The following is a 26,336-nucleotide window of genomic DNA, read 5'->3' as shown; positions in this document are numbered from 1 at the left end:
CATAGTTCTGTTTCCATAGTATCATAGTTCTGTTTCCATAGTATCATCTTAGTTCTGTTTCCATAGTATCATCTTAGTTCTGTTTCCATAGTATCATCTTAGTTCTGTTTCCATAGTATCTTAGTTCTGTTTCCATAGTATCATAGTTCTGTTTCCATAGTATCATAGTTCGGTTTCCATAGTATCATAGTTCTGTTTCCATAGTATCATCTTAGTTCGGTCTCCATAGTATCATCTTAGTTCTGTTTCCATAGTATCATCATAGTTCTGTTTCCATAGTATCATAGTTCTGTTTCCATAGTATCATAGTTCTGTTTCCACAGTATCATAGTTCGGTTTCCATAGTATCATAGTTCTGTTTCCATAGTATCATCTTAGTTCTGTTTCCATAGTATCATAGTTCGGTTTCCATAGTATCATCTTAGTTCTGTTTCCATAGTATCATCTTAGTTCTGTTTCCATTAAAGCATCTTATCTCTTTTTCTGTAGTTTGGGTTCCATAGTAGCATTTTAGTTCTGTTTCCATAGTAGCGTCTTAGTTCTGTTTCCATAGTAGCGTCTTAGGTCTGTTTCCGTAGTATCATCTTAGTTGTTCATAGATAATTTCTCTTGCCGATGACCTTCCTTTCATCTGACTCTTGTCAGGTCTGGCTGATTTTTATTTAGTAGCACTTCTGAAACCAAACAACATCAATACTTTCCTTTTTAAAGCTCTAGGTGTTTTTTGTGCTCAAAGGTGTGTTTAGAAAAATATTAACATATTTTCTTTTCAAATGAATAACTATAGCTGGACCTATAGCTATATTTACAAGACTTAACAACATCTTATTGATGTTGTTGATACGGTTGAAGATTGCTTATGTTGAAATTCAAAGCTTAAGTCTTTTAATGTGCATGAAGTCATGAGTCCATGAATGGCCTGGGGATATGGGTTGTAATACTGTAGCTGACCACAAAGCCAACCAGAGACAAAACTCGCACATACAATATGTTTGCTTCCATGGAGGATGCCTGTAAATATTTGAGATCTTCTCCAAGTAAACACATGATTTGAATACCTACATATTAAATCCCCTCTGACTCTTTTAACAATCCATATCCACAACCATTGACTGTTTAAAGCAACCCCTCTGTGCCATCTGGCATTGTCTACGTTCTATGACTGAATCTGTGATGCTTCAGAATCGCTGTTTTACGTGAATAATGTCTGAGATTACGTCTGTGTGTAAAAGTATATGTTATGCATGATAACTATTTCCTGCAGGATGGTTAAGCTGTTGATCAGATTTTAGATATAGCGTACTGTATGTTGAACAGCCTGACTGTCATGCTATACTACAACACTGTAGTATCATACACATCAATAAGTCCATATTTTAATGTCTTCCCCACCAGTGAATGACTCCAATGTTCAGTTCCTGGACCAGGATGACGACGACGACCCTGACACAGAGTTGTACCTCACTCAGCCCTTCGCCTGTGGGACGGCTTTCGCAGTCAGCGTGCTGGATTCCCTGATGAGTGCTGTAAGACATGCACTAACTACACACTACACAGCCTTTTTCAAATCAAATCAACATTTTATTTTTCTCACGTACACATGGCTAGCAGATGTTATTTGCGAGTGTAGCGAAATGCTAACGTTTGGCTCCCCTGAGCGATTGCCTATATAGGCTTTAGCAAGGTGGGCTCACACAGCAGAGACGCGGTTTCAGACCCCAAGAGATGCGGTTTCAGACCCAAAGAGACCCGGTTTCTGACCCCAAGAGACCCGGTTTCAGACCCAAAGAGACCTGGTTTCAGACCCAAAGAGACCCGGTTTCTGACCCCAAGAGACCCGGTTTCAGACCCAAAGAGACCCGGTTTCAGACCCAAAGAGACCCGGTTTCTGACCCCAAGAGACCCAGTTTCAGACCCAAAGAGACCCGGTTTCAGACTCCAGTTGGTAACGCAAAGAGCTTGTGGTTTCCAGATTTTATACCATAAATGCTCAACAAAAGAAATCGGTTAATAGGAATGGGAAACTATAGATGTTACAGTAACACTTTATTTGAATGCCTTTATTTTGTCTTATAAGTGTCTATGTAAGTAGCTTATAATGCCTTTATTTTGTCTTATAAGTGTCTATGTAAGTAGCTTATAATGCCTTTATTATGTCTTATAAGTGTCTATGTAAGTAGCTTATAATGCCTTTATTATGTCTTATAAGTGTCTATGTAAGTAGCTTATAATGCCTTTATTATGTCTTGTTTGTTTAATGAGGTTATTAAGCATTACATTTCAACTTAAATGTTGGTTGTATGGCATACTGTATATGAGAGGAGGCGGGCCCCTTTCTGTCCAATGACGTCATTTCTAGAAAAAAGTTCTGCAAGTAAACATATGGTCACACTTTAGACCAGGGAACACACATAGCGGAACTATGCCCTTATTAGCCCCACATTGAGACAGCTTACTAACAGCCTGTTTCTTGTGTAACTTGCTCTTTATTAACTAGTAATAAGCATTTATTGTAACTAACAATGAGGTTATTAAGGACTGACCAGTAATAGACATGACTTATATTTGAACACTAATATATCAAATCAAATCAAATTTATTTATATAGCCCTTCGTACATCAGCTGATATCTCAAAGTGCTGTACAGAAACCCAGCCTAAAACCCCAAACAGCAAGCAATGCAGGTGTAGAAGCACGGTGGCTAGGAAAAACTCCCTAGAAAGGCCAAAACCTAGGAAGAAACCTAGAGAGGAACCAGGCTATGTGGGGTGGCCAGTCCTCTTCTGGCTGTGCCGGGTGGAGATTATAACAGAACATGGCCAAGATGTTCAAATGTTCATAAATGACCAGCATGGTCGAATAATAATAAGGCAGAACAGTTGAAACTGGAGCAGCAGCACGGTCAGGTGGAAGTTGAAACTGGAGCAGCAGCATGGCCAGGTGGACTGGGGACAGCAAGGAGTCATCATGTCAGGTAGTCCTGGGGCATGGTCCTAGGGCTCAGGTCAGTTGAAACTGGAACAGCAGCATGGCCAGGTGGACTGGGGACAGCAAGGAGTCATCATGTCAGGTAGTCCTGGGGCATGGTCCTAGGGCTCAGGTCCTCCGAGAGAGAGAAAGAAAGAGAGAAGGAGAGAATTAGAGAACGCACACTTAGATTCACACAGGACACCGAATAGGACAGGAGAAGTACTCCAGATATAACAAACTGACCCCAGCCCCCCGACACAAACTACTGCAGCATAAATACTGGAGGCTGAGACAGGAGGGGTCAGGAGACACTGTGGCCCCATATGGTTTATAAGACATAGTAAAGGCCTTATAAGCTACTTACGTACACCCTTATAAGACATAATAAAGGCCTTATAAGCTACATGCATACACCCTTATAAGACATAATAAAGGCCTTATAAGCTACATGCATACACCCTTATAAGACATAATAAAGGCCTTATAAGCTACATGCATACACCCTTATAAGACATAATAAAGTCCTTATAAGCTACTTACGTACACCCTTATAAGACATAATAAAGGCCTTATAAGCTACTTACGTACACCCTTATAAGACATAATAAAGGCCTTATAAGCTACTTACGTACACCCGTATAAGACATAATAAAGGCCTTATAAGCTACCTACATACACCCTTATAATACATAATAAAGGCCTTATAAGCTACTTATATAAACATTTATAATCCACCAATTTGTGTCTAATATGTGTACCTTCAAGTGTTACTGATGTTACTGACTAAAAGGTCTCTACACAGACATCATCAAACCAAGAAAGGTCTTAATGGAATCCCATTGGGACAATAACATGTTATGTCCCCGTGGTTTAAAAAAGACTCCAGGATGACATACAGGAAAGCCTGGCACTTTACCTGGTACGATGGCTTCATCTGTCTGTCTCTCACTTTACCTGGTACGATGGCTTCATCTGTCTGTCTCTCACTTTACCTGGTACGATGGCTTCATCTGTCTGTCTCTCACTTTACCTGGTACGATGGCTTCATCTGTCTGTCTCTCACTTTACCTGGTACGATGGCTTCATCTGTCTGTCTCTCATCTGTCTGTCTCTCACTTTACCTGGTATGGCTTCATCTGTCTGTCTCTCATGGCTTCATCTGTCTGTCTCTCACTTTACCTGGTACGATGGCTTCATCTGTCTGTCTCTCACTTTACCTGGTACGATGGCTTCATCTGTCTGTCTCTCACTTTACCTGGTACGATGGCTTCATCTGTCTGTCTCTCACTTTACCTGGTACGATGGCTTCATCTGTCTGTCTCTCACTTTACCTGGTACGATGGCTTCATCTGTCTGTCTTCATCTGTCTGTCTTTGACTTTGACTGGTACGATGGCTTCATCTGTCTGTCTTTCACTTTGACTGAGGCTGGAACAGAAGCTGCCTTTAAGTGTGTTTCGGTGTAGACAAAGGTCATGTTACCTAATAGACAAGGCTCATCCGTCATTCTACTCTGGAGCCCTGACAGCATCCCAGACAGGGAACATGTTCCTGTGTAGAACAAGCAAGGACAGGCAGGCAGGCAGACAGGCAGGCAGCCAGGCAGGCAGCCAGGCAGGCAGGAAGGCAGACAGGCAGGCAGACAGGCAGGCAGGCAGGCGGACGGGCGGGCGGGCGGGTAGAGACAGACAGACAGACAGACAGACAGACAGACAGACAGACAGACAGACAGACAGACAGACAGACAGACCAGAGAAAGAAGAAGACCTGAACATGTTCACTAAATCTACAATGTTGTAATGAACTAACACAGGGTTGTTACATACTCCCCACCACTACTGTCCCTTCTCTATCCAAACCCTTCATTCTTACCAGTCCTAAGAGTACCTCAACAGCATGAATATGTGTAGAAACAAGTCACTGTGGCTCTGCCTGGCGGTAGAGGGAGGGAGAGAGAGCGAGAGAGAGAGAGAGAGAGAGAGAACCAAGGACTGATCAGCCCAATCCACAAAAGTGGAGACAAATTTGACCCCAATAACTACCGTGGAATATGCGTCAACAGTAACCTTGGGAAAATCCTCTGCATTATCATTAACAGCAGACTCGTACATTTCCTCAATGAAATCAATGTACTGAGCAAATGTCAAATTGGCTTTTTACCAAATTACCGTACAACAGACCATGTATTCACCCTGCACACCCTAATTGACAACCAAACAAACCAAAACAAAGGCAAAGTCTTCTCATGCTTTGTTGATTTCAAAAAAGCCTTAGACTCAATTTGGCATGAGGGTCTGCTATACAAACTGATGGAATGTGGTGTTGGGGGTAAAACATACGACATTATAAAATACATGTACACAAACAACAAGTGTGCGGTTAAAATTGGCAAAAAACACACACATTTCTTCACACAGTGTCGTGGGGTGAGACAGGGATGCAGCTTAAGCCCCACCCTCTTCAACATATATATCAACGAATTGGCGCGGGCACTAGAAAAGTCTGCAGCACCCGGCCTCACCCTACTAGAATCCGAAGTCAAATGCCTGCTGTTTGCTGATGACCTGGTGCTTCTGTCACCAACTAAGGAGGTCCTACAGCAGCACCTAGATCTTATGCACAGATTCTGTCAGACCTGGGCCCTAACAGTAAATCTCAGTAAGACCAAAATAATGGTGTTCCAAAAAAGGTCCAGTCACCAGGACCACAAATACAAATTCCATCTAGACACTGTTGCCCTAGAGCACACAAAAAACTATACATACCTTGGCCTAAACATCAGCGCCACAGGTAACTTCCACAAAGCTGTGAACGATCTGAGAGACAAGGCAAGAAGGGCATTCAATGCCATCAAAAGGAACATAAACTTCAACATACCAATTAGGATTTGGTTAAAAATACTTGAGTCAGTCATAGAGCCCATTGCCCTTTATGGTTGTGAGGTCTGGGGTCCGCTCACTAACCAAGACTTCACAAAATGGGACAAACACCAAATTGAGACTCTGCACGCAGAATTCTGCAAAAATATCCCCCGTGTACAACGTAGAACACCAAATAATGCATGCAGAGCAGAATTAGGCCGATACCCACTAATTATCAAAATCCAGAAAAGAGCCGTTAAATTCTATAACCACTTAAAAGGAAGCGATTCCCAAACCTTCCACAACAAAGCCATCACCTACAGAGAGATTAACCTGGAGAAGAGTCCCCTAAGCAAGCTGGTCCTGGGGCTCTGTTGACAAACACAAACACACCCTACAGAGCCCCAGGACAGCAGCACAATTAGACCCAACCAAATCATGAGAAAACAAAAAGATAATTACTTGACACATTGGAAAGAATTAACAAAAAAACGTAGCAAACTAGAATGCTATTTGGCCCTACACAGAGAGTACACAGCGGCAGAATACCTGACCACTGTGACTGACCCAAAATTAAGGAAAGCTTTGACTATGTACAGACTCAGTGAGCATAGCCTTGCTATTGAGAAAGGCCGCCGTAGGCAGACATGGCTCTCAAGAGAAGACAGGCTATGTGCTCACTGCCCACAAAATGAGGTGGAAACTGAGCTGCACTTCCTAACCTCCTGCCCAATGTATGACCATATTAGAGAGACATATTTCCCTCAGATTACACAGATCCACAAAGAATTTGAAAACAAATCCAATTTTGATAAACTCCCATATCTACTGGGTGAAATTCCACAGTGTGCCATCACAGCAACAAGATTTGTGACCTGTTGCCACGAGAAAAGGGCAACCAGTGAAGAACACACACCATTGTAAATACAACCCATATTTATGGTTATTTATTTTATCTTGTGTCCTTTACCATTTGTACATTGTTAAAACACTGTATATATATAATATGACATTTGTAATGTCTTTATTGTTTTGAAACTTCTGTATGTGTAATGTTTACTGTTAATTTGTATTGTTTATTTCACTTTATATATTCACTTTATATATTATCTACCTCACTTGCTTTGGCAATGTTAACACATGTTTCCCATGCCAATAAAGCCCTTGAATTGAATTGAATTGAGAGAGAGAGAGAGAGAGAGAGAGAGAGAGAGAGAGAGAGAGAGAGAGAGAGAGAGTAACCTGCAGTAATTGGAATTTCTTCAGGCCTAGAAGGCTGGCTGCATGTCATGGATTCATGCTTAACAATCTCTCCCTCTTGCTCACTCTCTCTCTTGTCTCATTCATCGTTTCAGACATACTTCAATGATAATATCCTCACCCTGATCCGGACGCTGGTAACAGGGGGGGCCACTCCGGAGCTGGAGGGTCTGTTGGCGGAGGAGAACGCATTACGAGGAGGCTACAGCACGCCGCAGACCCTCGCTAACCGGGACAGGTGTCGTGTTGCACAGCTAGCCTTGTACGACGGGCCTTTCGCTGACTTGGGGGTAAGTGACTGGTTGTGTTTTGTCACCTCTGCTTGCAGTACAGAAAAGTCCTTTAGGGCTGTTTACTCACTGAGGCCAGTAGGGGAGAACAAGGCATGTAGAGGAGGCTGAATGATATATCCTGACCTCTGTGGTTGTAGAGGAGGCTGAATGATATATCCTGACCTCTGTGGTTGTAGAGGAGGCTGAATGATATATCCTGACCTCTGTGGTTGTAGAGGAGGCTGAATGATATATCCTGACCTCTGTGGTTGTAGAGGAGGCTGAATGGCTGAATGATATATCCTGACCTCTGTGGTTGTAGAGGAGGCTGAATGATATATCCTGACTGAATGATATATCCTGACTGTGGTTGTAGAGGAGGCTGAATGGAGAGGGCTGAATGATATATCCTGACCTCTGTGGTTGTAGAGGAGGCTGAATGATATATCCTGACCTCTGTGGTTGTAGAGGAGGCTGAATGAATGATATCCTGACCTCTGTGGTTGTAGAGGAGGCTGAATGATATATCCTGACCTCTGTGGTTGTAGAGGAGGCTGAATGATATATCCTGACCTCTGTGGTTGTAGAGGAGGCTGAATGATATATCCTGGCCTCTGTGGTTGTAGAGGAGGCTGAATGATATATCCTGACCTCTGTGGTTGTAGAGGAGGCTGAATGATATATCCTGGCCTCTGTGGTTGTAGAGGAGGCTGAATGATATATCCTGACCTCTGTGGTTGTAGAGGAGGCTGAATGATATATCCTGACCTCTGTGGTTGTAGAGGAGGCTGAATGATATATCCTGACCTCTGGTTGGTTGTAGAGGAGGCTGAATGATATATCCTGACCTCTGTGGGTTGTAGAGGAGGCTGAATGATATATCCTGACCTCTGTGGTTGTTGAGAGAGGCTGAATGATATATCCTGGCCTCTGTGGTTGTAGAGGAGGCTGAATGATATATCCTGACCTCTGTGGTTGTAGAGGAGGCTGAATGATATATCCTGAATGATATATCCTCTGTGGTTGTAGAGGAGGCTGAATGATATATCTGTGGTTGTAGAGGAGGCTGAATGATATATCCTGGCTGTGGTTGTAGAGGAGGCTGAATGATATATCCTGACCTCTGTGGTTGTAGAGGAGGCTGAATGATATATCCTGACCTCTGTGGTTGTAGAGGAGGCTGAATGATATATCCTGGCCTCTGTGGTTGTAGAGGAGGCTGAATGATATATCCTGGCCTCTGTGGTTGTAGAGGAGGCTGAATGATATATCCTGACCTCTGTGGTTGTAGAGGAGGCTGAATGATATATCCTGACCTCTGTGGTTGTAGAGGAGGCTGAATGATATATCCTGACCTCTGTGGTTGTAGAGGAGGCTGAATGATATATCCTGACCTCTGTGGTTGTAGAGGAGGCTGAATGATATATCCTGACCTCTGTGGTTGTAGAGGAGGCTGAATGATATATCCTGACCTCTGTGGTTGTAGAGGAGGCTGAATGATATATCCTGACCTCTGTGGTTGTAGAGGAGGCTGAATGATATATCCTGACCTCTGTGGTTGTAGAGGAGGCTGAATGATATATCCTGACCTCTGTGGTTGTAGAGGAGGCTGAATGATATATCCTGGCCTCTGTGGTTGTAGAGGAGGCTGAATGATATATCCTGGCCTCTGTGGTTGTAGAGGAGGCTGAATGATATATCCTGACCTCTGTGGTTGTAGAGGAGGCTGAATGATATATCCTGACCTCTGTGGTTGTGGAGGAGGCTGAATGATATATCCTGAGTGGTTGTAGGCTGAATGATATATCCTGATCTCTGTGGTTGTAGAGGAGGCTGAATGATATATCCTGGCCTCTGTGGTTGTAGAGGAGGCTGAATGATATATCCTGAATGATATATCCTCTGTGGTTGTAGAGGAGGCTGAATGATATATCCTGACCTCTGTGGTTGTAGAGGAGGCTGAATGATATATCCTGGCCTCTGTGGTTGTAGAGGAGGCTGAATGATATATCCTGGCCTCTGTGGTTGTAGAGGAGGCTGAATGATATATCCTGGCCTCTCTGTGGTTGTAGAGGAGGCTGAATGATATATCCTGACCTCTGTGGTTGTAGAGGAGGCTGAATGATATATCCTGGCCTCTGTGGTTGTAGAGGAGGCTGAATGATATATCCTGGCCTCTGTGGTTGTAGAGGAGGAATGATATATCCTGACCTCTGTGGTTGTAGAGGAGGCTGAATGATATCCTGGCCTCTGTGGTTGTAGAGGAGGCTGAATGATATATCCTGACCTCTGTGGTTGTAGAGGAGGCTGAATGATATATCCTGACCTCTGTGGTTGTAGAGGAGGCTGAATGATATATCCTGACCTCTGTGGTTGTAGAGTGGTTGTAGGCTGAATGATATATCCTGACCTCTGTGGTTGTAGAGGAGGCTGAATGATATATCCTGACCTCTGTGGTTGTAGAGGAGGCTGAATGATATATCCTGGCCTCTGTGGTTGTAGAGGAGGCTGAATGATATATCCTGGCCTCTGTGGTTGTAGAGGGCTGAATGATATATCCTGGCTGAATGATATATCCTGGCCTCTGTGGTTGTAGAGGAGGCTGAATGATATATCCTGACCTCTGTGGTTGTAGAGGAGGCTGAATGATATATCCTGGCCTCTGTGGTTGTAGAGGAGGCTGAATGATATATCCTGACCTCTGTGGTTGTAGAGGAGGCTGAATGATATATCCTGACCTCTGTGGTTGTAGAGGAGGCTGAATGATATATCCTGACCTCTGTGGTTGTAGAGGAGGCTGAATGAATGATATATCCTGACCTCTGTGGTTGTAGAGGAGGCTGAATGATATATCCTGGCCTCTGTGGTTGTAGAGGAGGCTGAATGATATATCCTGGCCTCTGTGGTTGTAGAGGAGGCTGAATGATATATCCTGGCCTCTGTGGTTGTTGTATATCCTGAGGAGGCTGAATGATATATCCTGACCTCTGTGGTTGTAGAGGAGGCTGAATGATATATCCTGGCCTCTGTGGTTGTAGAGGAGGCTGAATGATATATCCTGGCCTCTGTGGTTGTAGAGGAGGCTGAATGATATATCCTGGCCTCTGTGGTTGTAGAGGAGGCTGAATGATATATCCTGACCTCTGTGGTTGTAGAGGAGGCTGAATGATATATCCTGACCTCTGTGGTTGTAGAGGAGGCTGAATGATATATCCTGACCTCTGTGGTTGTAGAGGAGGCTGAATGATATATCCTGACCTCTGTGGTTGATATATCCTGGCCTCTGTGGTTGGAGGCTGAATGATATATCCTGACCTCTGTGGTTGTAGAGGAGGCTGAATGATATATCCTGACCTCTGTGGTTGTAGAGGAGGCTGAATGATATATCCTGACCTCTGTGGTTGTAGAGGAGGCTGAATGATATATCCTGACCTCTGTGGTTGTAGAGGAGGCTGAATGATATATCCTGACCTCTGTGGTTGTAGAGGAGGCTGAATGATATATCCTGACCTCTGTGGTTGTAGAGGAGGCTGAATGATATATCCTGACCTCTGTGGTTGTAGAGGAGGCTGAATGATATATCCTGACCTCTGTGGTTGTAGAGGAGGCTGAATGATATATCCTGGCCTCTGTGGTTGTAGAGGAGGCTGAATGATATATCCTGACCTCTGTGGTTGTAGAGGAGGCTGAATGATATATCCTGACCTCTGTGGTTGTAGAGGAGGCTGAATGATATATCCTGGCCTCTGTGGTTGTAGAGGAGGCTGAATGATATATCCTGACCTCTGTGGTATGCTGAACCATACATATCAAGTGGATCCAGTGTATGTAATGAAATGTGAGGCTCATTTTCAGAGGCTACTGTGTGTCAATGTGGATGGACATAAATCTACAGTAGTTTCCAGAGAAATCACAAAAGGAATTCCACAAGACTCCATTTTTTCACAATTTATATGAATCATATAGGGACAAGCTGTGAGTTAAAAAATCTAAAACTTAACATTAAAAACTTCTTAGGGATTAAATCCCGTAAACGGGATTGATTTGACAACATCCGGTGACATGGCAGAGCGCCACATACAAATTGAATTATTATAAATATTTAACTTTCATACAATCACAAGTGCAATACACCAACTTAAAGCTTAACTTCTTGTTAATTCAGCCACTGTGTCAGATTTTAGAAAAAAGGCTTTATGGCGAAAGCAAACCATGCTATTATCTGAGGACAGCACCCCATCAAACAAACACAGACAATCGTATTTCAACCCGCCAGGCTCGACACAGAACTCACAAATAACAATATAATTCATGCCTTACCTTTGAAGAGCTTCTTCTGTTGGCACTCCAATATGTTCCATAAACATCACAAATGGTCCTTTTGTTCGATAAATTCCGTCATTATGTCTCCAAAATGTCCATTTATTTGGCGCGTTTGATTCTGAAAAACACCGGTTCCAACTCGCCCGACATGACTACACATTATCTAATAAGTTACCTGTAAACTTTATTCAAACATTTCAAAGAACTTTCCTAATCCAACTTGAGGTATTTTTTTTATGGAAATCATCGATAACATTTAAGACGGGATAAACTGAGTATAATAGCGGATAAAAACAGAGTGGAGCGAGCTTTCAGGTTGCGCGTCCCCCTACCACAACAGTACACTTAGCTATCCATCCAGATAGGAAATGGCTACTTCTTCATTACTCAAAGGAAAAACATCAACCAATTTCTAAAGACTGTTGACATCTAGTGGAAGCAATAGGAACTGCAATTAAGTGCCTTAGAAATCTAGATCCACATAGAACACTCATTTGAAAACACTGTCCCCTCAACAAAAAAAATCCTGTATGGTTTGTCCTCAAGGTTTTGATTCAAACAGTTGTAGAACCTTCAGAGTGTTTTCTATCCAACTCTACTAATATGCATATCCTAGCTTCTGGGCCTGAGTAGCAGGCAGTTTACTTTGGGCACGCTTTTCATCCGGACGTGAAAATACTGCCCCCTTGCCTAGAGAGGTTAAACTTTTTTCTTCTCTGTCTTCCAGGATGGTGGTTGCTACGGTGACCTGTTTTGTAAAGCGTTAAAAACATACAACATGCTTTGCTTCGGAATTTACCGATTGAGGGACGCCCATCTAAACACACAAAGTCATACAAGTCAATGCACTAAACGGTGAGTATGTTAGGAGGTGAGTTACTGTTCACACATTGTCCACTAGAATAACTGTAGATGGCTCATTTTGATACATTTGGATAAATCGATAACTTCATATTGATTACTGTATCTACATTTGCCCAGCCAACATTGTAAATAAGAATTTAGTTTGTAACTGACATGCCTGCTAATTTTAAGGACTACATGAATAGATTCTCTCTCTCTCTCTCTCTCTCTCTCTCTCTCTCTCTCTCTCTCTCTCTCTCCTCTCTCTCTCTCTCTCTCTCTCTCTCTCTCTCTCTCTCTCTCTCTCTCTCTCTCTCTCTCTCTCTCTCTCTCTCCGCTCTCTCTCTCTCTCTCTCCGCTCTCTCTCTCTCTCTCTCTCCTCTCCAGATATGTAATAACCAACCCACCGTATGGTTTTGAGCTGGTGCCATCAGACCTGATCTTCTGTCTGATGCAGTTTGACCACAACGCGGGTCAGTCCCAGGCCAGCCTCACCCATAGCTCCCACTCCTCCCATTCCTCCAGCAAAAAGAGCTCCTCCGTCCATTCTATCCCCGCCACCAACCGCACCAACCGCGCCAAGAGCAGGGACTCACGGGATAAACAAAAGTATGTGATTCCTCTAAAGATGCCTGCGTCCCAAATGGCAAACCCTATTTCCTATTTAGTACACTACTTTTGACCAGAGCCCTATGTGTTCTGGTCAAAAGTAGTGCACAACAAAGAAAATAAGGATGCCATTTGGGACGTAGAGAACGTGTCTGTTTGTATTTGTCCAGTAGTGAACTGCCTGTTATGAAGTTCTGCATTTCTCATCATTTCAAAATAATCTAGTGTTTTTTCTCGCTGATTGCTCTATAAACAGAGAAGTCAAAATGGCAGATAGATCACCTCATCTCGATGACAGCAGAAAATAATGCAGAATAACACATTAAAATTCATGTAATCTATAAACAAGGAACTATTAATAATTATTATTTTGTGTTGTGGTCTCCTTGAGAATACTAAAGTTGAAGTATGGGTTTACAGGATATCTTGAACATTTACTGAGGTTGCTGAGTGAATACTACTGTGGTTAGTATTGTGGGTGAGACTACATATAGACATCCAAGCTTGTTTTTTTGTTTATCCTGTATTTCTTTTAATCACGCTTTAAAAATATATATATTTTTAAAAGAGAATACTAATATTAGATTAGATTTTGTTATGGAACTTGCACGCTTTTCATACATATTTGGGATTTACACCGAAATCAAAAAGAAATCTTGTGCATAGCATGGACAACTCTCAGAATGCTTTGGAAACAAGCATGGACATTCTGTAGTTGATGTGCACGTGTATTACACATGCAGTGTACACGCTGTAGTTGATGTGCATGTTTATTACACATGCAGTGTACACGCTGTAGTTGATGTGCATGTTTATTACACATGCAGTGTACACGCTGTAGTTGATGTGCATGTTTATTACACATGCAGTGTACACGCTGTAGTTGATGTGCATGTGTATTACACATGCAGTGTACACGCTGTAGTTGATGTGCACGTGTATTACACATGCAGTGTACACGCTGTAGTTGATGTGCACGTGTATTACACATGCAGTGTACACGCTGTAGTTGATGTGCATGTTTATTACACATGTGGTGTACACGTTGTAACATCAATGTATACCATTTTAAGCAGCAAAATGAGTTGAAACCATGTTACCATGTACACTTTGATGTATTCAGAACATGAGCAACTTTTTGATGGGATGCGAGTTATTAAGCTAGCTTGCTTGCCCGATTGCTAGTACTTTCCAAACCAGGCTAGTAGAACATTTTTTAAATAACGCATGCCGCAGATTTTGGACCTGAATTGTACCCAGTCCAGTCCACTATCCCAGCCAGCCAGTGTTTTTAGACATATGGGTTTAACATGTATGGTTCTAGGCCGGCCCATTCCCCCACCAAGTCAGTCTTCTTATCAACTGTATGCAAGAATGTCTTCTGTGTTGTCTTAGGAATTCAGCATTCCCTGTGTTGTCCTCACCCCCCCCATTGTCTCATCCCCTGTGTTGTCTTATTGTCTCATCATTTCTCATCATTTTACAAAGTAATGTCTTCTGTGTTGTCTTAGGAATTCAGCATTCTCTGTGTTGATCTCACCCCCCCACCCACCCCACTTGTATTTAGAATTCCATTCCCAGACATTTCTTCATTGCTTATTACCGTAACTCAACCATAGTCTCTTGTATAATTCTAATTATCTTTATGGAGTCAGATAAACATTTTAATAGACTAATTGCTTAGTCTTATTACGATTATGTAAGGTATATATAATATATACTTTATATTTCAAATATTACTACACTACATGGCGGATGTTTGTCTTACATAGTTTATGCTTCTTTTTCTAAAATGCAACAAGGATGAATAGAATGGGCCAAGGTATGGATGTGATGAATGAATATGCATGAAGTAGAAAATGGCGGGGGGTGGGGGCAACGAAACTTCTGGTGTTTCTGATATAACTGCGTCACCCAACAGTATCCCAGACCTGCATGGCTATAAGCTCATCATCAGTCCCTCTTTAATACGACAGGATGGATCCTTTTATACAACCACACCAAATGGTTTAATGACACTTTGATCTGTTTTCAGACAAATGATACTTCAAACAAACTAGGAGTAAATGATTTCAACCGCTCTATATCTTTCCATACCAACCACCATATGTTTCTGTGAAAATGCTTTTGTTAGGACAATGTGGTTGAATAAGTCATTGAATCATTTATTATATACAGTGCGGGATATCAAATCAATTGTCAACTTGTCTTGTATTTGTAATTGGATCCTCACAAGGCAGGTTACATCAAGCCAAAGAGTGAATCCCCTCGTATAATAAAACACAAAGGATATTAGAATGATTTCAAACCTTGACTAAAACTGTATTGATCAATGATGGGTCCATGGGCCTCCCGGGTGGCGCAGTGGTTAAGGGCGTGCAAGGTTTGAAATCATTCTAATATCTGTGCCACCAGAGACTCTGGGTTCGTGCCCAGTCTCTGTCATAACCGGCCGTGACCGGGAGGTCCGTGGGGTGACGCACATTTGGCCTAGCGTCATTTAGGTTAGGGCGGGATTGGCAGTGTTGTCTCATCGCGCACCAGCGACTCCTGTGGCGGGCCGGGCGCAGTGCATGCTAACCAAGGCCCATGGTGTTTCCTCCGACACATTGGTGCGGCTGGCTTCCGGGTTGGATGCACGCTGTGTTAGGAAGCAGTGCGGCTTGGTTGGGTTGTGTATCGGAGGATGCATGACTTTCAACCTTCATCTCTTCCGAGCCCGTATGGGCGTTGTAGCGATGAGACAAGATAGTAGCTACTAACAATTGGATACCATGAAATTGGGGAGAAAAAAGGGGGTAAAATAAAAAATAAAAATAATAAAAAGATGGGTCCATTTCCAACTTCCCCAGATTACCCAGAGCTGTCTGTATGCACTGAGTGTTTCTCTTTGTGTTCTATGACCTTTTTCCCCCCGCACTAATGGTTAGAGCCTGTAAGTAAGCATTTCACTGTAAGGTCTACTACACCCGTTGTGTTCGGCGCACGTGACAAATAAACTTTGATTTGATTTGACGCCACAATATGATGAGATATTTGCATTGCATGACCGCTGACCGATACAACAGCATGGCGAACTACTGTATTAAAAAGAGCTTGCATTGTTCACTCGCTGACGTTAGGCAATGGGTCTTATTCAGAGTAAATCGTACTGATTTGGAATGCTAATGAAATAGCTAGTAATCACTTTGAAAACAGTGATTACGTCCCAAATGGCACCATATTATATAGGGCACTACCTTTGACCAGACCCCACTGGTCAAACGAAGTGCACTGCATAAGGAGCAGGGGGCCATTTGGAGTGGAACCAGTAACATCCACAAACTATTAACTGTTTGATTCCCCCCCCCCCCCCATTGTTTCTCAGAAAAGACATGCTTTATAGATGAGCCTGAGAATGCAGCCTACCCCAGGAAGTCACACTCTAGTCACACAGCCAACCACCAGGTCAACCACCAGGTTAACCAGAACCCTTACAAATCCACCAACAACCTCATCCCGTCCATCAGAGAGCTGGAGGACGAATACTGAACTACAGAACCCAATGTTGAGACCTACCGTACAACCCACCTGGAGAACACCTGGAACTAGAGCCCAAGAACAGCTAGAACCCACCTACAGAACACCTGGAACTAGAACCCCAAAACAGCTAGAACCCACCTACAGAACACCTGGAACTAGAACCCAAGAACAGCTAGAACCCAACTAGAGAACGCATGGAACTAGAACACAAGAACAGCTAGAACCCACCTAGAGAACGCATGGAACTCCACCCTGATCCAGTGGAACTGGAATCTGAAGAACAATTTAAAGCTAGAATCCTTAGTTGCTACATCAATTTATGAACTTATAAATGAATGATCAAAACATTAATGCTGCATAATAAACCTCATGGAAAAGTGCGTATGTACAGTAGCTACAGTAACATCATATCAACAGGCTTTTTGACATGTTTTATACATATGAATATGTAAATGAAGTAATAGACATATAAATACAATCAGATGTCAATCAGATGTACAAGTCACTAATGCTAACACTGTAGTTTACACAGCCAGTTCCTTAGTGACCAGACTCCATCAGTTTAACCATTTTGGAGAATGAGGGTCGCTTCAGTCAGAGTAGCAAAGCAACGCAATGCCAGATAACATATGACGAAACATTATAATAGAGTGTTATCAAACTGGACTGATTATTTGCCAATAAAAACCATATATACGCTGTTGACTTTCATTTGTACAATGACATTTCAAGATTGACACGTATCGACTGATGTATCCAGGATTGGATGGTCGTACTGCTTCCATGGGTTTATTGGCAAACCTGGTAAGATTCAATACAAAACAATGCCATATGGTATGACGGTCTTTTCTGTTAGACGCAGTCCCACACCAATTATATTATTAGCGGATGGTTTGTGGACCGTCATTGGGATGAGAGTAAAATCACCATCTATATCACCACAAGCATTTCGCTACACTCGCATTAACATCTGCTAACCATGTGTATGTGACAAATACAATTTGATTTGATTTGATTTGGTTGATAGTCAGAGTTCATGTCAGAATGGTACATGGTATTGTACTGACCCCAGCCTTATTTCCATTGGCCAGTTTGTTTGAGTGACAGTATGAGTGTTGCTTTTTTAGTTTTCATATCAAATCCCAAACAACCTGAAAATGTTCGCTATGTGTATATATATATATATAAATATATAGGCAATGTGTGATGTGGGTGGAATGACACTGGAAATACATTTAAAAAACACATTTTCTATTAATTTGGCACGTTTGACCTGTCATTATAATGACATTGCTATAACCCAAATGTGAGCTGTTTCCGAGGAGACACTGGAGGATGTTGAGTAACGTTAGATACATATTAATGACCTTAATAGGTTTACCTATTGGATTAGGTTATACTGTATAACCCTACCTATATAACCCTATCAATACCTTATTGACTTTGATAGGCCTACCTGAAACCAAAAGGGTAGGTTATACTGTAAAATGATGATAACATCATATCACCAAGGATGAGGTGAAAGATCGAGCATGCCACATATTGCATAAAGTGGGCATAAATACCTGTAGCTCCAGTCCCATTGCAACTCTCTCTTAGTACAGTAGAGGAATGCTCACTAACGCCCTGGACCAGAGCTAATGCACCTATCTATACCTGTAGACAGGTCCTCCTTTGGCTATAAGCACTGCCTGCCACTGGCCTGCCTGGCACTGGCCTGCCTGCTGCTGGCCTGCCTGGCACTGGCCTGCCTGCCACTGGCCTGCCTGCCACTGGCCTACCTGGTGCTGGCCTGCCTACCACTGGCCTGGCATGGAGGCACCGGAGAAGCGTGGATGTTCTCCATGACCAGTCCCAGCGCTGTACTCAGACAGTAGAAGACCAGTCCCTACGCTGTACTCAGACAGTAGAAGACCAGTCCCAACGCTGTACTCAGACAGTAGAAGACCAGTCCCAACGCTGTACTCAGACAGTAGAAGACCAGTCCCAACTCTGTACTCAGACAGTAGAAGACCAGTCCCAACGCTGTACTCAGACAGTAGAAGACCAGTCCCAACGTTCTACTCAGACAGTAGAAGACCAGTCCCAACGTTCTACTCAGACAGTAGAAGACCAGTCCCAACATTCTACTCAGACAGTAGAAGACCAGTCACAGCTCTGTACTCAGAGAGTAGAAGGAGAATGTTACGGATGTAGTTATACTCTGAAACACCTCAATCATAGATGGAGAGTTTGTCTAACTACAGTACAATGCTTTATAATGCTAGTTTAACCATGTTTTGGTGTAACATCACTGACACTCAAACTGAAGACTCTTCTATGAATGAACATGTTCATTCATTTGATATGTCTATAAACCATAATCATGTTTGTTAATCTCTGTTAATAAACAACTTTTAGCTACTGTGAGAGAAAGAGTCAGACAATAATTGTTACAAATATTACACAAATTACAAATATTTTCAACATAATCCCTTGTTTCTCCCCTAACCATTTAGAAATATCTTCAACATGATCCCTTGTTTCTCCCCTAACCATTTAGAAATATCTTCAACATGATCCCTTGTTTCTCCCCTAACCATTTAGAAATATCTTCAACATGATCCCTGTTTCTCCCCTAACCATTTAGAAATATCTTCAACATGATCCCTGTTTCTCCCCTAACCATTTAGAAATATCTTCAACATGATCCCTGTTTCTCCCCTAACCATTTAGAAATATCTTCAACATGATCCCTTGTTTCTCCCCTAACCATTTAGAAATATCTTCAACGTGATCCCTGTTTCTCCCCTAAATATTTAGAAATATCTTCAACATGATCCCTTTTTCTCCTCTAACCATTTTGTCACGAGTGGCGCTCGGCGGTCGTCATCACCGGCCTATTAGCTGCCACTGATTGTCTTTCCTCCCCCTCCTAAAGACAAACTATGATTAGTTTGTCTTTATTAGACAGCCGGCCCGCCTGGTTGTTGTGCGGGATTATTTCAGTGTAACCTTCGGCTCTGTTGTAGAGGTACGTGTTAGTGCCTGGTCGTGACTTTTCCGTTGTACATTTTCATTCCCTGTGTTTGGGGTCGTTACTATTGTGAGTACCCTGTGGTGCGTTGGTGCAATTAAAGACGCACAGCATTGCACTCTCTGTCTCCTGCGTCTGACTCCACACCCACGACACCCGCAGCATTACACATTTAGAAATATCTTCAACATGATCCCTGTTTCTCCTCTAACCATCCAAGTGGACAGTGGTGAAGAGAGATCCGTGAGGGCCAGAACAACACTAGCATATCAAAGCATACAGAGACTCCAATGTAACCACATGCCCCCAAAGGAGCCAATAAAAGTTGGTAATCTGCAGAAAGACTGAAAGAAGAAAGAAAGTAAGTGGGATTTTGCTGGAATGGAGAACATCCAAGCTTTCCGTGTCTCTGTGCCAGCGATGTGCAAGGCAGTGTTTACGTCGAAGGAGGACTCGGGATAAAGATCCACTGTAGCGAAAAGTGGCTTAACAAGATAGGAATTATATATAAAACAGGGCATGTAAATTGATATTACCAGAGGAGATAGTTATTTATAACTGTTTATGCAAATGTAAAACTAATGAAACACCTGATTTTCAGTAGATACATCTGGATACGTATAGATATATCTTGATACGTATAGATATATCTTGATACGTATAGATATATCTTGATACGTATAGATATATCTTGATACGTATAGATATATCTTGCTACATATAGATACATCTAGATACATCTTGATACGTATAGATATATCTTGATACATCTTGATACATCTAGATACATCTTGATACATCTAGATACATATTGATACATCTAGATACATCTTGCTACATATAGATACATCTTGATACATATAGATACATCTTGATACACCTAGATACATCTGGATACATATAGATACATCTTGATACATATAGATACATCTTGATACATCTTGATACATCTAGATACATCTTGATACATCTAGATACATATTGATACATATAGATACATCTTGATACATATAGATACATCTTGATACATCTAGATACATCTTGATACATATAGATATATCTAGCCAGTTTAGTGTTCAAATTTAATAACATAACATATTTCTCTCATCACATTCGCATCAAAACATGTACATATTTTTTTTTTTAAAGACATTTAATTGTAAAACATTATTGGGAATATACAGATTCCCTGGAGATTAAGATGATTAGCATGTAGCAAGTAATGATAAGGAATAAAAGTCTTAAACTAACAAATGAAGCCTTTAGTGTTAACTTTGAAATAAAACATACTACTCCTCTTTGTCATTTCAATGGTCCTTTCAAGAAGTCAATTAAAAAGCTTTGTTGGATTATTCCTATTGTGTGTACACAGTAGACTGTGGGTGAAGAGGGAGTTTTGGCATTGGATGTCTAGTTTGTTTTGTTTGTATATTTTAGCACGTTGATTTGTAGACACTGACAAGTGCTACGTTTAATTGGTCTGACTCTGTCATACGTACAATACTGAATGCTAAATACAGTATATTGTATTTTACAAAATTATTGTAAATATCTTGCACATGATTTAGTTTTGTATTTTTCACAAATTAAAACAACTGCTGTATTGTGTTCTATGACATTTTGTCATTTGTGATCAGATTTTCTGTTGTTGAAAGAATTATACATAATAATATTCATACTATACATAATATTCCATTTACACATGAAGTGTCAACCCCATTTACACATGAATCATCAACCCCATTTACACATGAAGGGTCAACCCCATTTACACATGAAGGATCAACCCCATTTACACATGAAGGGTCAACCCCATTTACACATGAAGGATCAACCCCATTTACACATGAAGGGTCAACCCCATTTACACATGAATCATCAACCCCATTTACACATGAATCATCAACCCCATTTACACATGAAGGGTCAACCCCATTTACACATGAAGCATCAACCCCATTTACACATGAAGGGTCAACCCCATTTACACATGAAGTGTCAACCCCATTTACACATGAAGGGTCAACCCCATTTACACATGAAGGATCAACCCCATTTACACATGAAGGATCAACCCCATTTACACATGAAGGGTCAACCCCATTTACACATGAAGGATCAACCCCATTTACACATGAAGGGTCAACATCATTTACACATGAAGGGTCAACCCCATTTACACATGAAGGGTCAACCCCATTTACACATGAAGTGTCAACCCCATTTACACAGGAAGTGTCAACCCCATTTACACATGAAGTGTCAACCCCATTGACACATTTTAAGAATACAGTACATTCTTCTGATTTAGGCTGTATACTGTACAGTACATTTGGATGTGATCGTTGTTGACCTCTACCACAGCAGAGACCAAACACTGTCCTATATAAACTCTCCGCTGTCTGCGTCCCAAAAGGCACCCTATTCCCTATTTAGTGTTCTACAAAGCCCGTAAAGTAAACAGGCTGCCATTTGGGACGAAGCCCCCACTCCCTGTTGACACAAGGCACTTTACGATTGCCAGACAAATCATCGGACAGGGGAGGCCTGGCTGTCTCAGTGCAGCCTGCGGATAAGGGTTGATGAAACAGTCTCCGCGTTCTCACCTTGGGATGAAGTGGGCCCATCATGTTGTTTATTAGCGTATTTACACACCCCTGCTTGGCGGGGGACTGTCAGCATGCCAATAATATTTACCGTCTGACACCTCCGAGGCTCGAGAGGAGAGGGGACCGGAGGGGCTGTTGATTGCGCAAGCACACACACACACACACACACACACACACACACACACACACACACACACACACACACACACACACACACACACACACACACACACACACACACACACACACACACACACACACATACATAGTTTCCATGACAATGTGGCAGGTGAGCTAGCTAGCTAGTGGTGGCTCTTAGCGCATCAATACCTTTGTGGATAAAACAAGGAGAGCATTACGCCAGGCTCCTCAAATCAATGTTCAGAGTGTCCTGCCTGATTAAGCCGTTGCCCTGACAGTGTCAATACTGCCTGCCTGCCTGGCTGGTGGAGGGAAGCCCACGGCTGTGGCTTTGTCTGTGTCGGCAGCCTATTTCCTACATTAGCCTGGGCTCTGGGCAAAAGTAGTGCACTTCGGTAAGCAATAGGGTGCAATTTGGGATGCAGGTAGACTGATGATTTGTCTGAAAAGCCTATCAGGCAGAAAGCTGAGCAGAACTAATGATTCCCTGTACTGCCTATTAGAGAGACATGACAATGTTATCCTGTGGGGCCCGGCAGCCGGCAGAAGGAGAGAGGAGAAGAAGTGACCTTGGCCTGTTTTATTTGAAACTGAAGTAAATTAACAACAGCAGATAAATCTTTACCTTAACAGAATGAAACAACAGAACAGGGATGGAGGAGCTTGTTTCTCTGACGTTGTTTTCAACTCGACTGGTATTTCTTGTTCTTTTAGTCTTTAAAAAATGTTTTTTTACTAACGCACGTAAGCCCACAGATATGACCTTTATGGAACCGCCATGTCAGACCACATTATCTCTTCTGAATGTCTGAAAGTACTGTTCTTCAATATTACAAAGGTCTGCTTATCTTTATAATGGCAACTGATTATATGATTATAATGACAACCACACCACCAAAAAAATGTTCGGTACAAAATCCCGAATATTGAAATATGGTTGGTTAAATGTTAAATGTTTCCACACTAATAAGCTGAATTATTTGAGAAAATATTTGCAACAACAAAGACCCAATGCATGTAGATCTGGTGGAGAGTCAGACTGGTACAGTAGAGCCTCAAGGCAAAGGTATATTGCATTGGACATCTTAACTTAAGGCTAAGAGAATATTGCCTACATCGTTGGGGGCCATATGTTTTATTACACAGATGTTCCAAGGCTTTTAGATCTGTACCTCTATCTTCTATGCCAAGGGGCTACATTCATGTTGCATTTAGGTTCCTCTCAGATACAGAAATTAATGAGAACAGAAGGTTTCTCACTCCACAGACCTGGTTGCACGCATGCAGAAATATTGAACAATACAGGACCGATACACTAGTGGATCTTGCAACCATTTCAAAACGTTTTAAATAAACCCAACGTCAGTAAAAAAATATATTGTAAAGTACAATTATATTTAAGCGATAAGGCCCGATGGGGTGTGGTATATGGCCAATAATTCACTGTTCTTACGCATGAGGCAAAATGGCGTGCCTGGATCCAGCCCTTAGCCGTTGTCACGTTCCGACCTTTATTTCCTTTGTTTTGTATTTGTTTAGTATGGTCAGGGCGTGAGTTGGGGTGGGCAGTCTATGTTTGTTTTTCTATGATTTGGGGATTCCTATGTTTCGGCCTAGTATGGTTCTCAATCAGAGGGCAGGTGTCATTAGTTGTAGCCTGGGTTTCACTGTGTGTTTGTGGGTGTTTGTTTCCGTGTCTGTGTTTTTCACCACACGGTACTGTTTTGGGTTTCGTTCATTCCACGTTTATTGTTTTTTGTATTCAGTTGTTCATGTGTACTATTTCGTATTAAAAGAACCATGGACACTTCACACGCCGCATATTGGTCCTCCGATCCTTTTCGCCTCTCCTTTTCGGTAGAAGAGGAGGAAATCCCTTACAGCCGTGGTATATTGGCAATATACCACAAACCCCCAAAGGTGCCTTATTGCTATTATAAACAGGTTACCAATGTAATTAGAGCAGTAAAAATACATGTTTTGTCATAGCCGTGATATACCACGGCTTTCAGCCAATCAGAATTCAGGGATCAAACCACCCAGTTTATAATAGAATTTTGATCACTTCTAATATCCCTAATCCTTCCTTTTCTTCTTATATAATATTATAACCATGTGTGCACACATTAAAGGTTTAGCACACATGGAAAAAATAAAGGGTTAGCATTCATGAAAAAATAAGGTTTAGTATACATGAAAAAAATAAAGTTTAGCATACAGGTGTAGGAAAGAAAGACAACAAAGTGATTCAGTTCCTATTTCAACTGGTACATTATCTGGGTACAAACAGTAACAGAATAACATTTGATCCCTAATGTAAGGGAAAGCCCTGCTGCTCCTTCGCAAGGCCCTCAAGCCTTTTTCTGTTATCTGGAAAGGTCAACATGTTCCACTCCTTTGTTTCAGTGCTTGCATGCATAAATCAAAGCTCTCGGCTATGTCAATGTTAGAACCACTGAGTCCTCGGGAGGGGTGGGGGTGTTACACTGCTTCAAAGACAAAATATCAACCCTAAAAGGTGTACAGTAAGCATATACATTAATTACAGATAGATATAACTATATACAGTAACTACAGTTGAATATAACTATAATACAGTAACTACAGTTAGATATCAGCATATACGGTAACTACAGTTAGATATCAGCATATACGGTAACTACAGTTAGAAATAACCATAATACAGTAACTACAGTTAGAAATAACCATAATACAGTAACTACAGTTAGATATCAGCATATACGGTAACTACAGTTAGATATAACCATAATACAGTAACTACAGTTAGATATCAGCATATACGGTAACTACAGTTAGATATAACCATAATACAGTAACTACAGTTAGATATCAGCATATACGGTAACTACAGTTAGAAATAACCATAATACAGTAACTACAGTTAGATATAACCATAATACAGTAACTACAGTTAGATATCAGCATAATACAGTAACTACAGTTAGATATCAGCATATACGGTAACTACAGTTAGAAATAACCATAATACAGTAACTACAGTTAGATATCAGCATATACGGTAACTACAGTTAGAAATAACCATAATACAGTAACTACAGTTAGAAATAACCATAATACAGTAACTACAGTTAGATATCAGCATATACGGTAACTACAGTTAGATATAACCATAATACCCTACTAAATCATTAGCCCATCATTAGACCACTGCGCCACACGGGAGACACAGTCTACTCTATATACTAACACTCAGCTTGACCTCTCAAGGCCTCCCCGAAGGATGAGTTACAGGATCCATGCCTTATGTAGAAGAGAACTGACACGACCTTCAGACATCACAGTCTATTCTATATATTACCAGGCAGCTTGACCCTGCCTCTCAAGGCCTCCCGGAAGAATGAGATACATATCTGATATATATTACTGCTTATTCTCGTTAAATTACTGACTCACATTCTTTATGAGGTGGAGAAGCCTTTGTGTTTTATGACCGGACATGAGAAGAGATCGAGAGATTTCATTTGGATGAAAGAAATAAAACAGGTTTCAGCCCGTATGAACAATATGCGTTTTGACATTTTCCAATTTATATAAAGAAATTGATGAGAAAAAAAAAACGTGACAAAGAAATAATGTATCGACTGTACAAATGCACATAATGACAATTACTGTATAAATCCTATCCCTAATTATCATGGTTTCACCATATGACTTTATTAGTGCCGTATGTAGAAAAAAAATAATGAAATCTACGCCTGCTGTTAGAGGGGAAATGATAGGGAATAAAGTTATTTCTGGAGAGCGCAGTGTCCATTTTGATATAATTGGCTTTAGAATAATTAATGACGTTAAATGCCACATTATCGACTGGCTGTCAGGTGCTTCGGCATGCAGTCCATCCTTCTTTCTGCCGAGCACTACCACAGCCT

The 26,336-nt window shown here is 41.6% G+C and overlaps 1 protein-coding gene across 8 annotated transcripts in view; it reads left to right on the top strand.

Annotated features, from left to right (window-relative positions):
* The window catches only part of LOC115119800 (calcium-activated potassium channel subunit alpha-1a-like), a 238,410-nt gene extending 219,389 nt beyond the window's left edge, over window positions 1–19,021 (top strand). For 3 of the 8 annotated variants that reach the window (XM_065002678.1, XM_065002679.1, XM_065002677.1), the window contains 6 exons: window positions 1,396–1,526; window positions 7,186–7,380; window positions 12,413–12,540; window positions 12,916–13,137; window positions 14,940–14,959; window positions 16,505–19,021. In XM_065002678.1, the coding sequence (XP_064858750.1) occupies window positions 1,396–1,526; window positions 7,186–7,380; window positions 12,413–12,540; window positions 12,916–13,137; window positions 14,940–14,959; window positions 16,505–16,668 (860 nt within the window). In that variant the 3' untranslated portion in view covers window positions 16,669–19,021. Of the gene's footprint in view, window positions 1–1,395; window positions 1,527–7,185; window positions 7,381–12,412; window positions 12,541–12,915; window positions 13,138–13,557; window positions 14,552–14,939; window positions 14,960–16,504 lie in introns of those variants that run through there. The other 5 variants (XM_065002680.1, XM_065002683.1, XM_065002682.1 and 2 more) reach the window with 3 other exon arrangements.
* The last annotated feature ends 7,315 nt before the right edge of the window (window positions 19,022–26,336 follow it).

The sequence above is a fragment of the Oncorhynchus nerka genome, linkage group LG16 (assembly GCF_034236695.1).
Source record: "Oncorhynchus nerka isolate Pitt River linkage group LG16, Oner_Uvic_2.0, whole genome shotgun sequence".
Classification (NCBI taxonomy): Eukaryota; Metazoa; Chordata; class Actinopteri; order Salmoniformes; family Salmonidae; genus Oncorhynchus; species Oncorhynchus nerka.
The sequence above is the reverse complement of the archived record's forward strand: the minus strand, read 5'-3'. Positions and strand labels throughout refer to the sequence as shown.